Raw genomic sequence first — 23,118 nt, forward strand, 5'->3', positions numbered from 1 at the left:
GAATTCCAATGTTTATTGGGGAAAATAATTGGGCACTAGAATAAGTAATTGTTGCTGTACAGTTTAAGGAAAGTAAATGTAGTGAATTGATTTTGCATGAGAATGATTGGAAAGGCAAGGTTTGATCAGGGATGGTGGTTGAGGCAGGAAACTCTAAAAAGTACTTGAATGAATGCTTGAAATATCATAACATTAAACGCTGGGGGTCATGTACCGGACAGTGAGACCAGTGTAGATTTAGATTAGTTTTTGTCACTACAGACTCGATGCACCTTTTCCGTCCTGCACAGTATTATGAATTTACAATTTTTTCCCATATAACAAAGGGGCCAAAACACTTTTGGAACAATATTGCATCTTATCCATTCATGGGTTTTGACATTTGCCCAGGTGGATGTTTGGGCATGAGGGCAATACGACCAATTAATTGGTGGTGAAGGGGGTTTAGTTTGGCAGGAAGGGCATGAGAGGCCAACAGTTTGGTTAGCAGGGACAGTATAAGGGCTACGAGAGAGGGGATATAGGCAGGTGTGACGGGCATGAGTTGGCATGGATGGGGCATGAAGAAAATGGAGTAGGTGAGATATAAGGACTGGGAAACATAATTTTTTAAAAATTTGGGACAAGGTGCTGGATCCCTGAGGCAGGTGTCTGACAGCCCAGCTCTACATCAGGTAGCCTCCTCTATCCTTCAGTTTTTCTATGGACCCCCACTGTCCCCACCTTCCATCCCAGCCATACCCTACCCCACCTCAATACCCCAATCTCCCAACTCGGCCATACATTTCCCCCACCATTGCCACTTTCCCAACTAGCCATACGCTAGCAGCCCTCCCCGCACCCCACCTCCCCCCATCCCCATCCCTACCTTCCAACTCAACTATACACTTGCCCCCAGCCACACACTAGACACCAGTCCCGACCTTCCACCTAGCTATACACCAGCCCCCCCATCCCCACCTTCCACCCAGCCATTCACTAGCACCCCCCATCCCCACCTTACAACCCAAACATACACTAGCCCCCACCACCCCCATACATGAGCCCCCACTGTCCACACCTTCCAACCCAGCGAAACACTGGCTGACCCCTTCCCCACCTTCCAAACCAGATGAAAGTGAGGACTGCAGATGCTGGAGATCAGAGTCAAGATTAGAGTGTGCTGGAAAAGCACAGCAGGTCAGGCAGCATCCAAGGACCAGGAAAATCAACATTTCAGGCAAAAGCCCTTCATCAGGGCCTGATCTGCTGTGTTTTTCCAGCACCACACCCACCTTCCCACCCAGCCAGACACTATCCCCCGCCATCCCCACCTTCCCACCCAGCCAGACACTATTCCCCGCCATCCCCACCTTCCACCCAGCCAGACACTACCTCTCCCCCATCCCCACCTTCCACCCAGCCAGACACTACCTCTCCCCCCATCCCCACCTTCCACCCAGCCAGACACTACCTCTCCCCCCATCCCCACCTTCCACCCAGCCAGACACTACCTCTCCCCCCATCCCACCTTCCAATCCAGCCATTCACTAGCACCCCCCATCCCCACCTTCCAACCCAGCCATTCACTAGTACCCCCATCCCCACCTTCCACCCAGCCATACACGAGCCCCTGCCATCCCCACCTTCCACCCAGCCATACACGAGCCCCTGCCATCCCCACCTTCCACCCAGCCATTCACTAGCCCCACCGTCCCCACCTTCCAAACCAGGTGAAAGTGAGGACTGCAGTGCTGGAGATCAGAGTCAAGATTATAGTGGTGCTGGAAAAGCACAGCAGGCCAGGCAGCATCTGAGGAGCAGGAAAATCGATGTTTCGGGCAAAAGCCCTTCATCAGGAGTGAAGGACTTCTGCCCAAAATATCGAATTTCCTGCTCCTTGGATGCTCCTGACCTGCTGTGCTTTTCCAGCACCACTCCCACCTTCCAACCCACCCATTCACTAGCTCCCCCGCCCCCAGTCTGACTTTCCAACCATACACTAGCCTCCACACACCCCCACCCCCCCAATACCCACCTTCTAATCTAGCCATACACTGAACCCCCACCACCTTAAACAACATGCATATGATACTCAACCAGGCATTCTTAGAGGTCGGGTTTCTGGAGCCAGGAATGCTCCAGTCTCTCTACATCTAATTTGGCTTGAGATGACAGTACTAATTAATATTAAAATTATGTTCATGGGTGCATTTGTAAATACGTAACAGTCTAGTGTCTGGTCTGTTACACAAAGAAAGAGCAAGAAGATCAATGATAAGGAGCCATTTGGTTTGCGGAATCTGGTCTCTTCAATATTCTCTCTCTCAAGTAAGCATCAAAATTTACTTTCCATATTCCTAGCACCCATGCCTCTGTCAGCCTGTGTAATCTGTTCTAAATTTGGCTAAGTTAAAAAAACAATCCCGGGTAACTCACTGTCTCCCAATTCTATTTGACTCCTTCATGCATTATTTTAAAAGTACATTATTTTCCTTTGAGAAAAATATTACTTCATTATTTCTGTACCAAATCTGTGCCACCACAGAGCTTAGAAAGCACTCTTCTTGCCCATAATAGGTTAAAAAAATGATAATTGCAGTAACATACCAGTGACAGTTAACAACATATTACTGGAGATAAAGCCAAATGCATTACGGGCAATGCACTCATATCGGCCCTGATCTGCTTCGCCAACATCTCGAATAATTAGAGATCCCTCTGGAGTGACAAAGAACTTTCCACTGTCTGTAATCTGGACACCATCCTGTTTACAAAGAAAGAATCAGAAGTAAATCAGCTTTTGAACATAGATACTCCATTTATTTCATCTTCTATGAAGTTTTGGTATTTCCTTTCTTGGGAAATAGACACAATGATCATGTGTTTCTGAATCACTTCTCATTTTAGTAATGAACATCTAACCCATGGTTTATTGATGCTCAGCCACATAAATCCATGGCTTGCTATCATCATTATTTTATGCTATTAAGTGCTTAATGTTCCCATGGGCTCAAGGTGAGAATTAGGATTATAGCACTTCGCTCCGGCATTCTGAAAAGCATGCAGTTCGTGTGAAAGATTTGGAGTTCTTAGAAATACAATGGATGAAATTCTGGGAATGGGGAAAACAACTTCCGGCAAAATACTGCAAGCATATTGCAGAGGGATGAAGGTGCTTGTAGCATGTATTTAGGGTGAAATGCAGATGTGCCAAGATTTTGCCCGAATGTCCACTGTCAGAAATATGGAAAGGGCGCATACTTAACATCTATATTTGCATCATCAGCCATTTGATTGATATTATCATTTTGATGGTTTTAGTAAGATAGTTCCTTACCCTACATTAAAGATAAGCATGTGCAATTTTGAAATGTACATAATGATGTGGTGAAATGACTCATACGCAGCTTTTCTCTGAAAGTACCTTTCAAAAAGAATTTGTTGGAAGCTGTCAGCAACCTTTGGGGAAGGTTAAATACGGTGAGGGATATTGACTTAGTCCCAGATCATAGGGATGAGTCTTGCTTTTTCAGTAGTCTATGACTGTTCAGGGACAATGTAAGTGCCCAGTCCATGAGTTCTGTTAGAAAATCAAAGCAAAGCTGACTGCTCTGAAAGGAGATGTTCCAGGATCCCTTATTGCTCTTCAGAGAATGTTCAACATTGTCTATTTCTTTTTCTCTAAAAGTTGGCTTTGGTCTGTAAAGGCCTGAAAATGAAGCCAATCCACTCCTTCAGGGCTACCTTAGCATTATAATTTTGTCAGGTTTTGGTTACGGAGGCACCCTACCATTTATTCTATACCACTATCAGACATAAGTGAGATTAAAAAGTCTTCGTTGAGAACATGATTTGGAGGTGCTCATGTTGGACTGGGGTGTACAAAGTTAAAAATCATAACACCAGGTTAGAGTCCAACAGGTTTATTTGGAAGCACTAACTTTCAGAGCGCTGCTCCTTCATCAGGTGGTTGTGGAGTATAAGATTGTAGGACACAGAATTTATAGCAAAAGTTTATAGTGTCATGTAACTGAAATTATATATTGAAAAAGACCTGGATTGTTTGTTAAGTCTCTGAACTGAAATGAAACCAACATGTCCATTCTAAAAGATGAGAGACTTAATAAACAATCCAGATATTTTTTCAATATATCATTCCAGTTACATCACACTGTAAACTTTTGCTATACACTCTGTGTCCTATGATCTTATACTTTACAGTTGAAGAAGGAGCAGCACTTCGAAAGCTAGTACTTCCAAATAAACCTGTTGGACTATAACCTGGTGTTGTGTGATTTTTAACTTTGTTGAGAATAGTAGAAGTGATCTTTCCCAACATGAAGCTAAGAGTCTCTGGCAAATGAAAAGTATGTTATTAGAAATGTAGGGATGAAATGTCTATGATTTTAGGGAAGACATAAACCCAAAAATAGAGTGGCAGAGCATTCCTTTTCTTCATTTAAGGAAGGAAAGGATTTCATTCCAATAATCTTCAGAAAAAAGACCTAACCCAAACCTTGGTCCATGTAATGATAGGGTGAGGTTCTCCTTGTGCAGAGCATCTTATTTCCACATCCTGACCAGTTTCCACTGTGGTATCATATGGTGTGTGAATAAACACTGGTGTTACTGCCCAGAGAGAAAACACAAGTCTGAATTAAATTATCATGTTATTATTTTGTTTTTACACACAATTCAACATTAATGTTCCAAAAGATGGCAGTAGTTGCCGTATGATCTAAATTGTACAGAAACAGAACAAATCCTCTAAAGTATTTTTACATTTAAGAATGCAATAATATGATAAAGATCCATACAATATTATGGCTGTATCTCTAATTAATAACAGCCTCACAGAGGAATTGAACTAGTTCTAGAGACATAATGACTTATCATACTACAGCAGAACAATTGATGATAAAAGTTCCATGTCTCACCAAGTGACTCAACGGTCAGTTGTACTGGCACATGTTTTGCTCCCACAACACTAATTGCATGACATTCATACTGGCCTTGATCATGAGCAGCAACTCTTACTATACGCAGGGTTCCAGTAGATAAAACAGTGTGTCTTCGGTCATTTGGTAACTGACCACCTGAATAAAACGAGTAAGGAGAGGGTTGGAGGGAAAAAGAAAGGAGGGAGCTTAAAATGTGTTCAGTTAAACTGCAAGTTTTGTAAACTATATAGGATACTGAATACCAATAGGTGTTAATCGGTTGGACTTCCTCAATGACCGAATAGTTAAGACAGTAAGTGCAGATTTATTTTTTAGTTGTTCATGGGTTGGGATGTGTTGTCACTGGTTAGGACAGCATTTATTGCCCATCCTAACTACTCAGAGGGCAGTTCAGAGTCAACTACTTTGCTGTTGGTCTGCAGTCACATGTGGAGAAAGTGAGGACTGCAGGTGTTGGAAATCAAAGTCAAAAAGTCTTCCATATCCAGCAGAGATTTTTCTGCACATCCAAATACCTCATCTACTGTGTTCGTTACTATTGGTGTGGTCTTCTCGACACTGGGGAGACAGCAGGCCAACTTGCGGAATGTTTCAGAAAACATGTCTGAGACACACACACCAAGCAACCTCGCCGCCCTGTGGCCGGCCACTTCAACTCCTCACTCCCACACTCCACCAAGGACATGCAAGTCCTGGGCCACCTCCACCGCCAAATCCTAGACACCCGACGACTGGAGGAAGAATGCCTCATCTTCCACCTCAAGATCCTCCAACCACAGGGCATCAATGTCGAATTCACCAGTTGCTTCCCCTCCCCTCCCCCCATCTCACCCCCAGATCCAACCCTCCAAATCTGCGCCACCCTCCTGATCTGTCCCACCTGCCCATCTTCCTTCCCAACTATCTGCTCCACCCTCTGCTCTGACCTATCACCATTCCTCACCCACCTGCATCTACCTATCACCTTACTAGATACCTAACCACCCAACCCTACTCCCCCCTTCTATTTATCTCCCAGCCCCCTTCCACCCCGCCCTCATTCCTGATGAAGGGCTTATGCCCAAAATGTCAACTCTCCTGCTCCTCAGATGCTACCTGACGTGCTGTGTTTTTCCAGCGCCACATTTTGACACTAGAGTCACATGTGGGCCAGATCAGCTAAGGTTGGTGGTCTCCTTCCCCAATGGGAACCAGATAGGTTTTTCTGACAACCAACAATTGTTTTGTGGTTATTATTTTTACTGAATTCACATTCGACCATCAGATGTGGCAGAATTTGAACCTGGATCCCCAGAACATTATCTGGGTCTCTGGATGAATAGTCAAAGAATAACACCACTGGCCATTCCCTTTCATTGTTCAGCCATCATTTGAGGTTGCAGTTTGGTCTGTGTCAAGTTAGCTGAGCACAAGATGGGTTGCAGTATTAACATTGGAATTATTCCCTTTGTAGTTAGAAAAAGTATCTCCTTCTTCTGATTACAGAAGAGCAACATCTGCCAGATGTGTTCACACATCAATCAGACAAGGTTGAGCTTGGTTGTATGCCATCCGTGGTCATGTATTCTGATAAGATGTAATATGGGGTCATGCCGACAAAACGACCATAAGGTCTGGGAATTGAACAATGATCAGTTATCACGAAACCATATCCCAGTAGAGGAACCAACAAAATAGGGGAATAGAAACAAACTAATGGCAAAAGTGCAAAGTAGAAGAGATAAAAATGTATTTTTGCATGTATTGCTGTGTAGCAAAGAAATTCAATATTTAGCTTTGCTGTGGAGAGGGAACGGCACTGTACAGTAGATTCTGTATGACTGTCAAAAATGTATCAGAATCACATGTAGTCTAGCTTTTTCCAATCTCCTAGCTTAAAGAAAATACTTAAATAGGCTAATATATTTTCAATCCATTGCAAATCATCTTTGATGTGCATCTCATGAAAACCTTTTCTATTGTAAATTTCTACATTCACATTCAAAAATAAAAACTGACTGCATAAGCTCGTTACCCTCAAATTACATCATGTAATCAAAGCTGTGCAGGTCCCTGGCCCTGAACAAATCCAGAGCATTGTGTACAAATAGGCCAAGTAGAAGAAGCGGCCCTGTGAAGGTATGGCCACGTGGCAATCTTATACAAACTGGGCAGCACAACAACAAATAGGGTGTGGACAATGAAGGGAAGTTATAAGGAACATTGTCACCCCTCTAAGGGTTTTCCATTTCTGTGCTGGTGATCATAAGAGTGATTGAAAGGTACAAATGAAGAATAGCTTCAAAATAGGACTAAACTATACCTCTGCACACTGGCATAATTATTTACCAAGGAAAAAAGTTGGCAATCCTGGTGAGATGATTCATGACGATATGGAACAATAATCTACCTCCACAGTGCTACATCAGAATGAATTACTGTGGCAAGTGCCCTCAATTTCTACTGCTCTGATACCTTCCACACAAGGACTGCAGGTTTTGCATCATTAGACAAGCATTCAACAGGCAGTAGATGCTTTCTTCTGCACGTTTTCCAATTTTATTAACATTTAAAGATTACATTTGATCTCAACTGCGTGCTACATCACAAGCGATTGGGTAATAGAAACGATAAGGTATGAGAAAAAGGGACACGTGGAACAGAATTTAGATGTGATATTTGGTTAAATTTTAAAAATCTTGTGTCAGGCTTTTAAAAACAAGAAAGCAGTCATCTACTACTGCTGGTTTCATCATTATTTGAACACAAGCTTTGCCCAAAAGCAGTTTGATGCTCAACAATTCAAGATGTCATGGCAATTGGCCCAGGGGAATTAAATGAGACATGGCAGTTTCACAGGTCGGGATGTTAACACCCAGAATGATGCATTGTCCATCTGTATTATTGAATGGAGAAGGAATGGAATTCAGCTTCCAGGTATGCTTCCTTCCTGTGCATATACATGAGCCTTTCTAATACTTAAATAATCCAACCTCAAACAGAGTGGGAACAGGGAATTGTGATGCAGGTACTTCCCAAAGTTTCTCTATCAGGACACAAGAACAGATGCGATCTCACTCTACTCTCTGCAATACAAGGTTTGCGAACCAGGCACATATGGCAGGATCACATCTTTTCACCCGCAGGCTATGCTGCCAACCTACATGAGTACTTTGTTCCTCAAGGCTGCAATAGGAAAGCAAGGAGCTTGGATTTATATTGCACTGCTCATCAGCTGCATGTATCGCTTTCCAGCCAATGGAATATTTTCGAAGATCTGTCATCCTTTTAACGTGAGAAATTGGGGAGCCAATATGCTCCCACGTGGCGAGCTCCCATGGTGCAAAAACGTAATAATGTCCAGATAATCAGGGCTGTTTGGTCATGTCTGTGGAGCAGTAAATGTGAACCAGGGCACCAAGGACAACTCTGCTGTAATTGGGCAAAATAATGACACAGGTGAGCTTACTATTTCATTTGAAAGGAGTTACCTTCCACCGTTCAGTGCTCTCTCAGCTTTGCTCCTTTACGCAAGCCCTGGAGTATGGCTTGAACCCAGAACTTTGTGCTTCAGAGGCAAGAGAACCACCAGCTGAACAATGACTGGTATTGCAGTGCAAGGAGTTCTGGGATGGCTGGGGATGTAGATGGGGTCAAGAGTGTGGTGCTGGAAAAGCACAGTAGGTCAGGCAGCATCCAAGGAGCAGAAGAATCTCACTTTCACCATATAGATGGTGTCAATAGTTGTAGGAAGCATCCAAAGTCAAATGAATTCCTGGTAGGGGTAAGCTGCTGATGTTGACTGTTCAGTATCTAGCTAATTCTATCTCCAAAATGTTGCTCAATAACACCATAATAAGATGCCAAACAGAGGAGATCTTCACCCAAAACCACTCTTTTATTCACTGTCCTATCTCATTCTTCCTTTTGGCACTATGTGTCATTGATAAACTGGTGTCACCTTTCCGAAGATGGCTACTGTCTGGGTTCTGTCATTACTGACTCACTCTCGTGTTAAAACAATGATTAGACTTCAAAAATATCCAGCGAATGTGAAGTTCCTTTCAGTGTCCTGAAGATGTTTGCTTGCAAATATTTCTTTCCCATGCAGGCAACTTCCCCATAGCACAAACGTTTCAAAATCGCTTCTTCCAATAAACAAGACCCATTTTAAATGGCAGGTCTTTCTGAAACATTTCATTGTTCAGTCTATGAGGTGGTCCCATGTCCCCTCACTATTGCTCATTAGTAGGACTAATAATCTGCAATATCAGCTTTTACTATGTATTTTGTCCTTTCAAGGGACGTGGGCAGCACTGACAAGCCAGTGCTTGTTGCCAATCATGCATATGCTACTGGCAGGATCAACTAGGTACCATTGATTAGATAGATCAGAAGAGACAATTATTTATATATTTCATAGTGACCTCTTAGATTTTCTGTGCAAAAGTTTAACAAACTAAACTTTGGCATCAACATCCAAGTATAGTTGAAAATAAATGTTTTGGAAACCTGCTTTAGTCCAGGCAATTACAGGAGCTGGGGTCCCCTCTGCGAGGCAATAAAAATCCACAGCGGTTCCCTCCACAACGACTTGATTGCTGGGAATCACAGAGAACCTAGGACCATCTGTGGAAAACATAAGTTAACACCCCACAGTTAAACATTGGAGAGTATGAAAGATTGTTGGAAAAACAAACTTTCTCTTGATACCTGTATTTTTGCCTAACTAAAGAGTTCTGTGAAAGCAAATTCAGGAAGTTACCATGTACTTTTATAATTAGATCAGAATCAAAAACTTTGATATGATGTCGTGGATTTCTAGTATAAATAGGTTTCAAGTACTAATGTGAAATGCTACCAGATAAAAGTTAAAATGAAATGCAGGGAGAAGGCATAATGTGGAATCTGGGGCAAATGATGAGATAGACTCTCAGCTAATCCCTATTTTTGGGAGGTAGTTTATGTTCCATGAAAGAATGCAAGATAGATTGTCTTTTCTTCCCCGCCCCCCACCAAGTCACTACAAAATATTCTCTAAGCCAACTAGCAATGCAGTATGCTTGTAATAAATCTCAGGTGTAAAGATTAACTTGAAGTAACGTGCTTATCTTGGAATGTGGCTGGCGGTCAGATTAGAGCAAGTAGTACAATTCAGTCACTGTTTCCACTGTGAGTGACAGTACACGCAGATGGAGTTACTTGAACAAATTCATGTCAATCTGTGGGAAGACCACAGGTGAGCTGTTCCCAAACTCTTTGGCTCAACATAATCTGTTGTTTCCTCCATTCTCTCCAAAAACATACAGATTCCATGATTCCAGTAGAAAAGAAACTGACCCACCATTTTCTTTTAAAAAACTGAAAATTCAGCAACATCACAATCATGTGGCAAAACCTTTCAGTTAAGTAAATGTGCAAAGGCGGAACAGAGGCAGCAACTATTCTTACTTTCTCTGTCACCTTGAAATTTCCTTTCTGCACTCAAAAATGTCCCAGCAATCCTGCAAACAGAATTTGTAGAAATGACCAAATTCAGACCTGGTGTAAATGCTGAAAATAACATGAATATTACTTTCACGTTTGTGATAAAGTTTCTACCTTGTTTGATTAGAGCTTCCTTTCACCAGCTGAAAATATAGTAAGATTGTTAATTTTACATGCTGCTACATTCCAATTCTAACTGTTTATGTAACCAAAATAATTCTCACTTGAGTCTTTGCCAGGCAGAATATTTGCTCAATTTACAGGCACTGAAATTTGCCCTGAGCAATATTCAGAAACTCCCAAGCAAGGAAACAGGATACAGATCATGGAAACATCATAAACGAGTGTCAAAATTCTCCTGCATCTTAAATGGTTACTCCAAATCTAAAAGCAGTAAGTAATCCAGGGTCACGTACTGTATACACTTCATGAGAATGCGCCAGATCATTTTTCCATGAAGGTCTCTTGCTACATCTGGAGAAATTTCTGTTCATTGCATAGTTAACCCAAGCCAGAGTATTTATTGCTTTATTCTGCAGTCTTTTTTCATGATATTTTAATCTGAATGTTAAGTTTTTCACCACATAATTCTCTTATTGCAAAGGATTATATAAAATTCAACTTGTCTCCACAATTATTCTTCTCACTTTACACCTGCTTAATTTTGAATTATCTAATCTTCAGCAGACGGGGTGTAAATTTGTTCAGTTCTGGATATAATCTTTTTCATTCTCCCTTCCAAGTATGTGGGTCAGTGCTAGTTTAGGGGTCTAAGTGGTCTGCTCTACTGGACCATTACTCACTCCCAACTCCTGGGTCCCAGCTTTCTGTTCTTAGGGTGCCTAAGATCCCCAAACAGGGTCCCTCCAATTTACTGTGATAAAGTAGATGTGGAGTGATACAGTACAGCACCAGGCTTTCTATTATGATTGTTCATCTTCTATCCCTTTAACTGAACTAAACCCGGATATAGGCTTAACACATTACTGCAGGTTGTTTTAGCAAGGAGTATAACATGTAGATCAACAGAGGTCAACTCAAACTGTTTTAACTCTGGTGAGACGTCTGAAAAGTGAATATAGTTGTCTTGCCTGTTTTAGAAAGGAAAGTCAATTATTAGGAACTGCACAAAGAAAAACTACCTGCCACATCCTGTAACTTAAGTAATTGAGGAATGATCGACCAGCTTGAGTCTGTTCTCCTTTGAACAGAGAAGATGGAGGCAGGACACTCTTATTGCTTAATTTGTCTGAAGTTTCATAATTTTAAATACAATTAATATTTCCTGCCACATGTAAATTTTAAACACAAGGCATGTGAATTAAATACAAATCACAGGAAACAATTACACAGGTTAACACACCAGAGTATTCAATTTAATGTTCATATCAGCACATGGAATTTCAGAATATTATAAATATGCTCACATAATATGGTGTATGGACAGATGGGCAAGACACATCAAAGATTTTCTCCCATCCAGAACATTTACGACCACAATCACAGGAACTGAATAACGAGGAGTCAGAATTTCCTGGATCACACTTGTGGAAAAGTTATGCTGAAAGTTACGTCAGTTTTTGCATTTATTGAGCTCATGCCGAAATTTCCTGCGGAGCTTATTTGCTTATGCTGCCAAAAATGGAAATGGATTGGGCAGCTGTGTTCTGTTCCTCATTTCCAGAGTCTCTGACTTCTGCGACTCCTCTTCCATTGTTATGCTGAGTAGCTTGATGGCAATTGGGGAAACCATTCCCGTTGCTCAGTGCATTGAATATGTCAAAGAAAGAAGGGCTATTGGAGGTGTGAGATTGCGTAAAACAAATTTCAGATATATTGAGGTACAGTATTCTGGTTAATACTCACAAAACGTTTTTTTTAAAAATGGCATTAACTCCAAGATCTGAGTTACATCAGTATCAACTAATTTGGCCCATGCTGTGCCTCAAAGTTTAGACATAAACTTACAGAAATACAGCAGCACATTACTTGTTGAAAACTTGCATAAGTTGGTCTTGCGCAAAGTAAATGAGATGGTTTTAGTAGACAAATCTCCGAAGTGGTGTAAATTGCTGAAGAAAGTCAGACACAACATTTTAATGAAAAATTGATTTCATTTAGGTACATGTGAATTTTTTTGAAATTTAATGGGTGCAAACTCCACTCACACTTGATTTTCAGAAGTCACCATGATACCAGGTTATGGTCCAACCAGTTTATTTAAAATTACTTCACCTGACGATGGCGCAGTGCTTTGAAAGCCGTGATTTCAAATAAACCTGTTGGACTACAACCTGGCATCGTGTGACTTCTGACTTTGTCCACCCCAGTCGAACACCAGCATCTCCACAACATGACCTGACATTTTGCCAGAGATTTCAATCAGTTGTGTTCACATAAAGAACAAGTTGTATAAAACAATGGAAGAGCAGTTCAGACCAACAATACGCATCACCAGCTCCAATACTGCAAACAGCAAACCATTGAGGCACATTGCTTTTTGTTTACACATAATGGAGCATAGAGAAAAGGAGCAGGCCATTCGGGCTTTTGAGTCTGCGCTGCCATTCATTGTCATCATAGTTGATCATCCAATTTAATAGCCAGTTCCTGCTCCTGGCCTCAATATCCTTTGATTCCTTTAACCCCAAGTGCTACATCCAGCTCCTTCTTGAAATCATATGTTTTAGCTTCAACTGTTTCCGTGGTAGCAAAATTCCATCGGTTCACTCTTTAGATGAAGAAACTCCTCATCTCAGCCTGAAGTGGTTTATCCTATCTTTGGACTGTGATCCCTGTTTATGGATTCCTTGGTCATTAAGAATATCCTTTCTGCAATTACCCCTTCTCATTCCGTTAGAATTTTACAGGTTTTTATAGATTCCCTCTTCATTCTTATGAGCCTCATCAAGTATATATTCTATAATCCTAACCAATTCAACCTCTCCTTACATGTTGGTGCCATCGACTCAGGAATCAGTCAGGAAAACCTTTGCTTCACTCCCTCTATCTCATCCTCAGAAAAAGGAAATCAGAACTGCATATGATATACCAAGGCCCTGTATAATTGCAGCAAGACATTCCAGCTCCTGTAATCCGAATCTCTCATACCTTCTTTACTGCTTGCTGCAAATGCATGCTTACTTTCACTGGCTTGTGTATAAGGATACCCAAGTCTCGCTCCACATTTTCCACTCTCAATTTATAACCATTCAGATAATAATCTTTTTTCCTGCTTTTGCTCCCAAAATGGATACCCTCACATTTATCCGCATTATACTGCATCGGTCATGCAATTGTTCACTCATTCAGCTGATCCAAATCACACTGAAGCACTGAAATGGGCGGCACGGTGGCACAGTGGTTAGCACTGCTGTCTCACAGCACCTGAGACCCGGGTTCAATTCCCGACTCAGGCGACTGACTGTGTGGAGTTTGCACGTTCTCCCCGTGTCTGCGTGGGTTTCCTCCGGGTGCTCCGGTTCCTCCCACAATCCAAAGATGTGCGGGTCAGATGAATTGCCATGCTAAATTGCCTGTAGTGTTAGATAAGGGGTAAATGTAGGGGTATGAGAGGGTTGTGCTTCGGCGGGTCAGTGTGGACTCGTTGGGCCGAAGGGCCTGTTTCCACACTGTAAGTAATCTAATCTCTGCATCTTTCTCACAGATCATCCTCCCATCCAGTTTTGTGTCATCTAATGATTTGAATACACTACATATATTTCCCTCACCTAAATCATTAACAATTTATTGTGAATAGCTGGACTCTTAGAACTTGTCTCTGTGGTACCCCACTAGTCACTGCCTGCTATTCAGAAAGAGACCGGTTATTCTTACATTTTGCTTCCTATCAGCCAAACAATTTTCTATCCATCTCAACACACTACCTTCAATCTCTTTACACTCTAATCTCTTATATGGAACTTTATTGAAAGCCCTCTGAAAGTCTAAATAAACCTCATCGACCAGTTTCTCTTTCATCGCTCTACTAGTTACATCTGTGATGTGTATATTGTCCTGACTTTTTTTTTTAAGCGAAGAATGTTTGAGAGGGGTGAAGAGCAGTCTGCTCCAAAGCCAATAAAATAAATACCTTTTAAGGCCTTGGGTTTTAAAAAAAGCTGAAACAGCAGAAGTAGGCTGAATGGGTGGGGTCAAGCTCCCACACAGCCAGAAGTTTTAGTTTTTGTTTTCAGCAGTTGCTGGGTCTTAAAGCTGGATGTGAAAGCTCTTATTCCTCTCTGTTACAGCTAAAAGATGGGGTTCTCTCTCTGTTGCTGCAACTGCATGTGGAACAATTGATTTTACTGAATTTGCCATTGCCAAAGGTATATTTATAGGATGTTACTATATTGGAAGTCAATTAGTAGTGGTATTATTTTGTTAAGTATTTCGGTAGTTACCATTAAGTTGATACTTTTATTTTGTCTGTATTTTTATTATAGTGTATGAATAAAAAGTGTGTTTTGTTCCAAGCCTGGTAGTTTGACCAATTGAGTTACATCTGGAACAAAACATCTTACACTTGCCATTCATAAGAAAAAGTCAAGGTATATACTGTCCTCTTAACATATATTAAAAGGCTTTGGTCTAGTCCATAAAAGATTCTCGAAGAATTCCAGTAGATTTTGTCAAGCATGATTTCCCTTTTGTAAATCCAAGTTGACTCGGTCTGATCCTGCCACTGTTTTCGATTGGTCTGTTATTGAATCTTTTAGAAAGGACTCTGGCATTTTCCTCACTACTGACATCAGGCTAATGGGTCAATATATCCTTGTTTTCTCTCTACCTCCCTTTTAAGTAAGGAGTTACATTAGTTACTCTCTAATCCATGGGGACTGTTCCAGGGTCTTTGGAATGTTGGAAGATGGCCATCAATGCATCACAAAAGGCATTAAAAACTCACCTTGAAATTAGAAAATCCATTGGATGAAACAAATTTGAACACATATCGAAAAACTAGTTGTAGGAAATAATTTTGAAAGTAGAATTGGGTTTATAGTCACCTGTACTCACATGAATACAGTGAAAAGTTTTCATAGTCACTGCTAAGGTGCCATCTTAGGTACAAAGGTACCTAAGGTGCAGATTCTTAGGAATACATTAGAAAAATAAAGAAATATTAAAACGTTCAGCATTACAGTCCTTCCAAGTAGAAAAGACGAGTCGACACTGGCCTCTAATCTTCGCTGGGCATGACCGAGTCCACACAGGGCCTTGCCACTGGTCTGCACCAAGACCTCACTTCCAGACCATGCCTGGCTTCTCCTCAAGGCTAGGGGTCCATGCCAGGCTTCTCCTCAGGGTCGGGAGTCATTACCAGCTTCTCCTTGAGGCTCTGGCATGCATTTAGTCACACACAATAATGAAGTTGTTCCTAAATTGGATGTAATGCTCTTCCCCCTCAAAAGGTTTGTAGGCAGGGGACCATGTAAAACCAGTGAGAGACCTTCTTGCCCCCTACCCCAAGCTGTTTAAATTCTTACTGGGGCAAGGGAGACTACCTGCAGTCCAACAGTGGCCATTGCTCCCAGTAGCACTGCTGCAACTAAAGAGGTGTTGGATATTTGATTTGCCAGCAGCTCTCCAAGATGGTTCCTATTCTGTGACGGGGAAGGTGGGGGTGGGGGAATAGTTTCATCTTAAGGCAATTAAAACACCACCCAACATCACGTTATCACGGGGTAGCTGTTAGAATGGAGGGTGTTTTAGCCATTGAATTTCTAGCTTGAGGAAGCAGGGAACCAAGTAAAATCCAGCATCTTCTTTGTTGTTTACCATTATCATCACAGCCAAATGGCAGGACAGTGACATTCAAAGTGATGTCACAAGATAAACCTTTGTCTTTGGGAAAAATAAACTGTGCCTCATGACTACATCAGGATTTTGTTTCCCTGAAATTATTCTGCATGATACCAGCATATTAACACATTCACTTGACATTTTCAAAATCATAAGTTATTATCCAATAAATAACAGAGAAAAGAATTTCATATAAATGTTAAGCAGTCATGCACTGTTTAGATTACAAACCTCATAAGTATGCGCTGCTACTACATCAACAATAAGGACTATTGCACAAAATGCTTACTATGTTAGCTGAAATGGAATTTAAATGGAAAGTGAAATTTCCAACATTTGTATTCAGTTGCACACTAAACTGTGCCTCACTGAAAAGTCACACACACCATCACACTGTGGGTGAAAGGGTTCCAAGGCTTGATAATGCATAATTTCACCCAGTTATGGAACTTTCTGCTGCTTTATATATGATCGGGGTCTTTTTATTATAAAATTCTAAGAAACCAAATGAGGAAAATTTAATAGCCTTGAAAATTGATAGCACAAACATAGTGAATAATACTGTACGCTGCAGATTTAAACCCTCTGTAATACTTCATACTACAAACAACTGATATGCCAAAAAAAAGCTGAAGAACTGTAGATGCTGGAAATCAGAAACAAAAACAGAAGAAGTTGTTGGAAAAAATTCAGCAGGGCTTGTAATACCTGTGGAGAGAAAGCAGAGTTAAAAGTTCGGTTCCAGTGACCCTTCTTCAGAACAGATATACCAGCCTGGTTATCCTGTTTTTGCTCTGGCAGATTTGGGATGGAGGGTGCCAGATCATTAGAAAAACCTAATTGATAGGGAGATGGTGACAATGTATTAATTGTCATTAATAATCATTGTCACTGAACTAGCAATCCATAAACTTTGGAGACATGGGTAAAAATTCCACCATGGTCTTAATTCTTAAACTTTAATAAACCTGGAATTTAACTGCAATCTCAGTAATTATGGCCATGAAACCATCAACTGTTGTAAAACCATCTAATTCATTGATGCCCTTCAGGGAAGGATAGCTGTCATCGTTACCCAATCAGGCCTCTGTGTGACTCAAGATTGTTGGATGACACTCAACTGCTGTCTAAAAAGGGCTTAGCAAGCCACTTGGATCACAGGCAATTAAGGATTGACAACAAATACTGGCCTTGCTAGTGATATTCACATCCCATGAAAGAATTGACAAAAAGCCTCAGCATAGATCACTCCAGACATTGGGTGGCTGAGAAAATAAAATTGATCAGAAGCTATTTCTTCTTCCTGCTATAGATGAGATATCAGGTGAAGTAAATGTCCACTCTCCACTATTCCAATCCAGTGGACCTCCATGCTACAGTTTTTAAGTATGTGTTTCATATGCAAGACATTCAAGGCTGTGAAAGGGAAGTAGCATTCCAAGAGAGATGAATACATATTGGAAAATGCAGACTGCTAAAACAAGGATGAAGTAATGGTTTCATATTTATTACTTCTTAACTTAAGATGGATAAGGGGCATTGAGACATCAAATGCACGAGAAATATATCCCAATCTCAATTCAATTATGTGTTGTCACAAGAATTTATAATGACTGGACTCAGGAGCAGTTGAATGATCAATAATATGTAAGACATTATGCAGAAATGGCCCAGGTGGTTTGTGGCCCTAGAGTGCTTTGCTACCTCAAAAAGATGCTTTCCTTGAAATTCAATAAAATCCATCAGTCTAAAATATTTTGGCTGCTACCAGTGTTAACAGCTTTTGGAGGCCAATAAATCTAAAGAACTGAATTTATAAAAAGGTAAAGATAAAAAGTCACCATAGTTACCAGACTCTAGGGCTGCTGTTTCATTACAGAACAATAATTTGGTGATTGCTCAATCATGGTCACCATGCCTCGGGTGAGGGGAGGGGTTGAGAAGCAGAGTACTTTATGGAAACTTCAGCTTGTGCAGGAATGGAACCCATGCTGTTGCCATCATTCTGCATCGCAATTAGCCATCCAGCCAACTGAGCAAACTGATCCTGCCCCCAAATTTATGAAATAACCAAAGAAAGCCAAAAGGACAATTTCTCACTTTTTAAAGCTGTTTCTATGTCTGACCAAAATAAAATGAATTAACAGGAACATTGCAGTCAATTATATATAATATATCGCATATTAAATGAAGATACAGTTAATACAGATCTTACAAACTTACTCAGCAATCCAATCAGCACATCAATCTCAGACATGAAATCCTTGAAAATGCTGTCTTTCTCCCAAAGAATCTTAGCTCCTCTTTTTCCAGGAATTTAACCTGACCCACAGCCAGTCTGAGTTCTGCGGGCACAGTCTATAGAAAAATGCCCTATATATGCACAATTGAAATAGTGTAGATCTACCAATATAGTGTAGATTTAACTAACAGAAGCAGCTGTAGTGTGTTTTTGCCTAATTTGAGCTCCTGGACCTAACCTCCATCTTCTTCTGAGGTTGGATATCTGTATCCTTTTTATTCTGTTTCAACCAGTTTCCATTTCCCTAGAAGTTTTGCTTTCCAATCTCAGTTTCAGTTTCCCTGGAAACCTGAACGTTCAATTTTCTATTTCAGTTAGGATATGATTAAAAAAAAAACAAGCTTTGAAACTACAGATTTTATCATAGCAGCCACATGAAAAAATAAGATAACGCTTTGGGAAAGTAAAACAATGAACGAATGTCATTTTAGGAATTATATAGAAGTGGTCATATCACCCTTAAACAGAAGGAAAACAACAGATTTCCTGTACTTGGGGGAATAGATGATTAGTGCAGTCCCACTCCAACTCCTTGCTACCTAAACACGCCCTGGAAAGAGAAGGAGTCTAAAAAATCCAAATCATCAGGTATGGGACTGAATCACATCCACTCAGTTTTGAGTTGCAACACACAGGTCAAATATTGGAGGGCCATCTGTATCAATCCATCAGTTTATTTAAATTTCAGCTTGCCACTTGAGTCAAGGGTGTAAACTTCTTTGCAAACCTACATTTTGAAGTGCATCTTCAAAACCGAAAGGAATTTCACTAACAATACCATAGCAGAATCAACTATTTTTAATTTAAATTGACTTAACGAAAAATGTTAAACTAAGTTCAAATACAAATACAATATCCTGAGACAAAATTGTTTCATGCAGTGTGTTTAATCACTTCTGTCAAAATCTAAATTAGAACTGAAATCTATTACCATTAAATACAGTTAATAAGACTCAGATATTTCAGTAACTTTTTTTCATGATGATAGACAACATTGAACCTGAAGAAGAATTAAATTAATGCCTATGTTTTCTGTTGTCCATGGTATATGGGCTAATTGATCGAATTAAATGAGTTAATATTTACGAAGTGCACAAAAAAATAACATAAGATCATGTTATGTTTATTCACCGATATCACTACAAACATACACAGCCTTATCTCAAGAGGCCTTTAAAATTAGTGTTTGACAATTACTTAGGACATATAGATAGGACTTAAAACTGCACCCATCTTGTAAAGTCTAATTGGGTAATAAATTAACAGCATAAGGGCTTTAGTAGAAGCTTCTGAAATATCTTCCATGAGAAGTACTACTTCATTAAATATATATTCAGCATTATTGTTTATTAAAATCATTCTATTTGTAATATTAATAATAAGTGAAACAAAATAATAGCTTTTCATGTACCTTGTACAATGATATGGGCCACAGCCTGGATAGACCCTTCAGTGTTGCTTGCATTACAGTTGTACTGTCCCTGATCTTTGAAGGTGACATTCTGCATGAAGAGCCCACCAGAAGTAGTGATGGTGTACCTGAGGTCATCAGGAATTGGGTTGTTGTTACCCTTAGTCCAGATAATGCGAGGTTGAGGATGTCCCGAGACTCCGCATTCAAGTGTGACACTTTCTCCTACCAATACCTCCGTGTTCTGAGGCTGAATCACAAAAGAGGGTTTTGCTGGAAAATACAAGTTAAGTAGGGAACATTTTAATATTCTACCTTCAATTGTCAATTAATGTTAAATCCAAATCATCCAGAACATTATATTGTGAAAACAACTTCCTGCATCAGACAATTCATTAAATTGATGGAACTGTGCTCAATCTCTGCAATCATTGCATATCATGCACTGAGCCTTCAAGAGAAAGTACTATTGCTGGCTTGTCCATGTTCAGTCGATGTGGGATAATTTAGTTACAAGTGGAATAAAGGAAGAAAATGGGAGATACCGGGAATTGAAATAATAACTCCGTGTACATTGTCCCAATTTTTAAACAAAGACAGCTTGCTTTTTTCTACTGTTCAGTAAGTTCTGATATTTCTGAAAACAGGCAAATATTATCTTTAATGGGTACCAATTTTTCAAGCAATAAATAAGCCACAATTTCTCCAACAATGAAAGCTTTGTAAAAAGCACAGATGCCTATCTATAGTGTCAAGAGATTTTCCATTTTTACACAGTGATTGATCCCAAAGTATTGTTCAATGTGTTAGAAATGTTAGCAAAGTTTCAAATCAAAAACTCTCAACACAACATCACTTTTAGGCTTAACAGTTAATGCAGGTAGATGTGGATACTTATGAATCATAGAATCCCCTACAATGTGGAAACAGGCCATTTAGACCAACAAGTCCACACTGACCCTCCAAAGAGAACCCTACCAGACCCATTCCCCTATCCTATTACTCTACATTTACCCCTGAGTAATGCAACTAACCTACACATTCCTGAACACTATGGGCAATTTAGCATGGCCAATTCACCTGACCTTTAAATTTTTGAAAGAAACTGGAGCACTCGGAGGAAACCCACACAGACACAGGGGGAATGCAAAAGCTCCACACAGACAGTTGGCCGAGGCTGGAATCGAACCCAGGTCCCTGGTGCTGTGAGGCAGCAGTGCGAACGATAAAGCCACTTTGCAGCCCAATATTTTAATAATGCAACTTTCAGAGGGGTGTAGATACATGCAACATGAGAGTTATCGATGCATTTTGTAATGAAATGCTTTGAGCCACCACCTCTTTTCATACAAATGTACCTTTGATTGAAATTCTGCTATGTAACTATCTACCGCACAGCACAAATTCAGAGTGTTTTGGTAACATACCACACTTGATTCACTAACATTAAACATGCAGGTACTTAAGATTAGAGGTCAAAAAAGTTCTGAGGAGGAATATTATGGAAGAATAGCTGACAAACACCTAATAATGCGATCATACAGAACACTTGATTTTAAAATTAAGTTCTGTCAGTTACATGATAGGCCAGTCAGATCAAAATTTAAACCATTAATATTAAGAAACTAGGAGAGATATTTTCTCACTGTCTGGTCGCTTGACTGTAATCTGTAGTCTATGAACTTATTAGAAGTTTTTGTGATAGCTTTCAAAAATATAATGTTTTCCTTAATTAAATTTAACTGCAAAGATTAAGTTTGCATCCATATTTCTTCATAGAGTGAGCCAAACAAAGATTCCAATGATAACAGATGTTTTAAAAAAAAGTCCAGGGAACAAAAATAAAAATCAATAACCTCACCTTAAAATAAACAGACATCTTTATTATTATTTTATGAGCTTCATCTTTTTTAATGTTAAAAAAAGAGTCACACATTAAATCTTCTGCCAAAAAAAAGCAAACTTGTCCTGCATTTAATGCTTAAAATATAATAAAAGCAAGATAGTTTAATTCATAAATTGGAACAAATGGGAAAATTAAAAAAAAGGTTATTAGAGTAAGGTTATTAGAGTATGCCATGTTATACTACATTGGTTATTTTACAACCGAAGTTCTTGTTTGATAGGGAATCAGATGAGCTTTTAACAAAAGGAAAAATATGTAATTAAGAAGTGGAGAAAAACTGCTTTCGTAAGCTCCGGTTGAAAGCTAGCATTCCACAATTGTGTTGGTTAATCTTCTGTGTCATCATTTCTACAGATCTAGAACAGACAGAAAATGTAGAGCAGACAGTAAAATATAGTGCAATATAAAATGCTTGAATAGGTTTCCACTTCCTTACATGGTGTTCCAAAATAACGGAGAATTACTTCATTTGTCTTGACCTCTCCTGCGACGTTTTTAGCCATGCACTGGTAGGCACCCTGATCTGACTCTTTTATGTCCTGAATCATTAGTGTACCATCTTCCAATAGATTCACACGATTGTCATCTTCCATATCTATTTCATTACTGAGGGGACACAAATAGGTAATGATGCAGCAACATAGTGTACATCTTGCACAAACTCCTAACTATATCCAAAATAATTAGTTCATACAAGAACACAATAAAGAATTATAAATAAAGTCAAGAATAAACACCCCTTATTGTTCCAGCCATGGATATTTCTGTAAGTTATTCAATGTTAAATGACAGCTAACTGCTTTGCAGTCACATATATATTATATTTGAATAATGTCTACTGCAATTAAGGATTTAAATATGCTCCAGCTTTCATACAAGTGACAATTTGTAAATTGGGAAAAAAGTAATAAACATTAGTTGAATTATATATTAACAAGATACATTGCAGATACATAAAATTTACATCAACCTTCAATGTTAAAGACATAGTTAACAAATACAAAGTAGGGCTGAGGATAGAATTAAAATGTATTAAAGTAATTGTAATTTTCTTAAAATGTATTGGACACCTGGACTAACAATATTTCATCTCTGGGTGTGTACAGCAGTAGAGACTGAACTCTAAGCCATGCTTTGGTTTATTTAGATAGCATGTTGGATTTGAAATGGTTCACACAGACCGAAAAGAAGCCGTTAAGACATAGGAGTAGAAATTAGACCATTCAGTCCATCAAGTCTGCCCCACCACTTAATCATGCCTGATAAGCTTCTCAACCCCATTCTCCCA

At 39.8% G+C, this 23,118-nt stretch overlaps 1 protein-coding gene across 1 annotated transcript in view; it reads right to left on the reverse strand.

Moving 5' to 3' along the window:
- LOC132822955 (peroxidasin-like) overlaps positions 1-23,118 on the reverse strand; it is a 192,290-nt gene that overhangs the window by 45,444 nt on the left and 123,728 nt on the right. Inside the window, exons 9-14 of the mRNA XM_060836399.1 lie at positions 22,267-22,436; positions 19,925-20,197; positions 9,435-9,551; positions 4,920-5,078; positions 4,499-4,611; positions 2,590-2,746 (exon numbers count right to left, since the gene is read on the reverse strand). Coding sequence (XP_060692382.1) covers positions 2,590-2,746; positions 4,499-4,611; positions 4,920-5,078; positions 9,435-9,551; positions 19,925-20,197; positions 22,267-22,436 — 989 coding nt within the window. The remainder of the gene's footprint in view (positions 1-2,589; positions 2,747-4,498; positions 4,612-4,919; positions 5,079-9,434; positions 9,552-19,924; positions 20,198-22,266; positions 22,437-23,118) is intronic.

The sequence above is a fragment of the Hemiscyllium ocellatum genome, chromosome 15 (genome assembly GCF_020745735.1).
Source record: "Hemiscyllium ocellatum isolate sHemOce1 chromosome 15, sHemOce1.pat.X.cur, whole genome shotgun sequence".
Lineage (NCBI taxonomy): Eukaryota > Metazoa > Chordata > Chondrichthyes > Orectolobiformes > Hemiscylliidae > Hemiscyllium > Hemiscyllium ocellatum.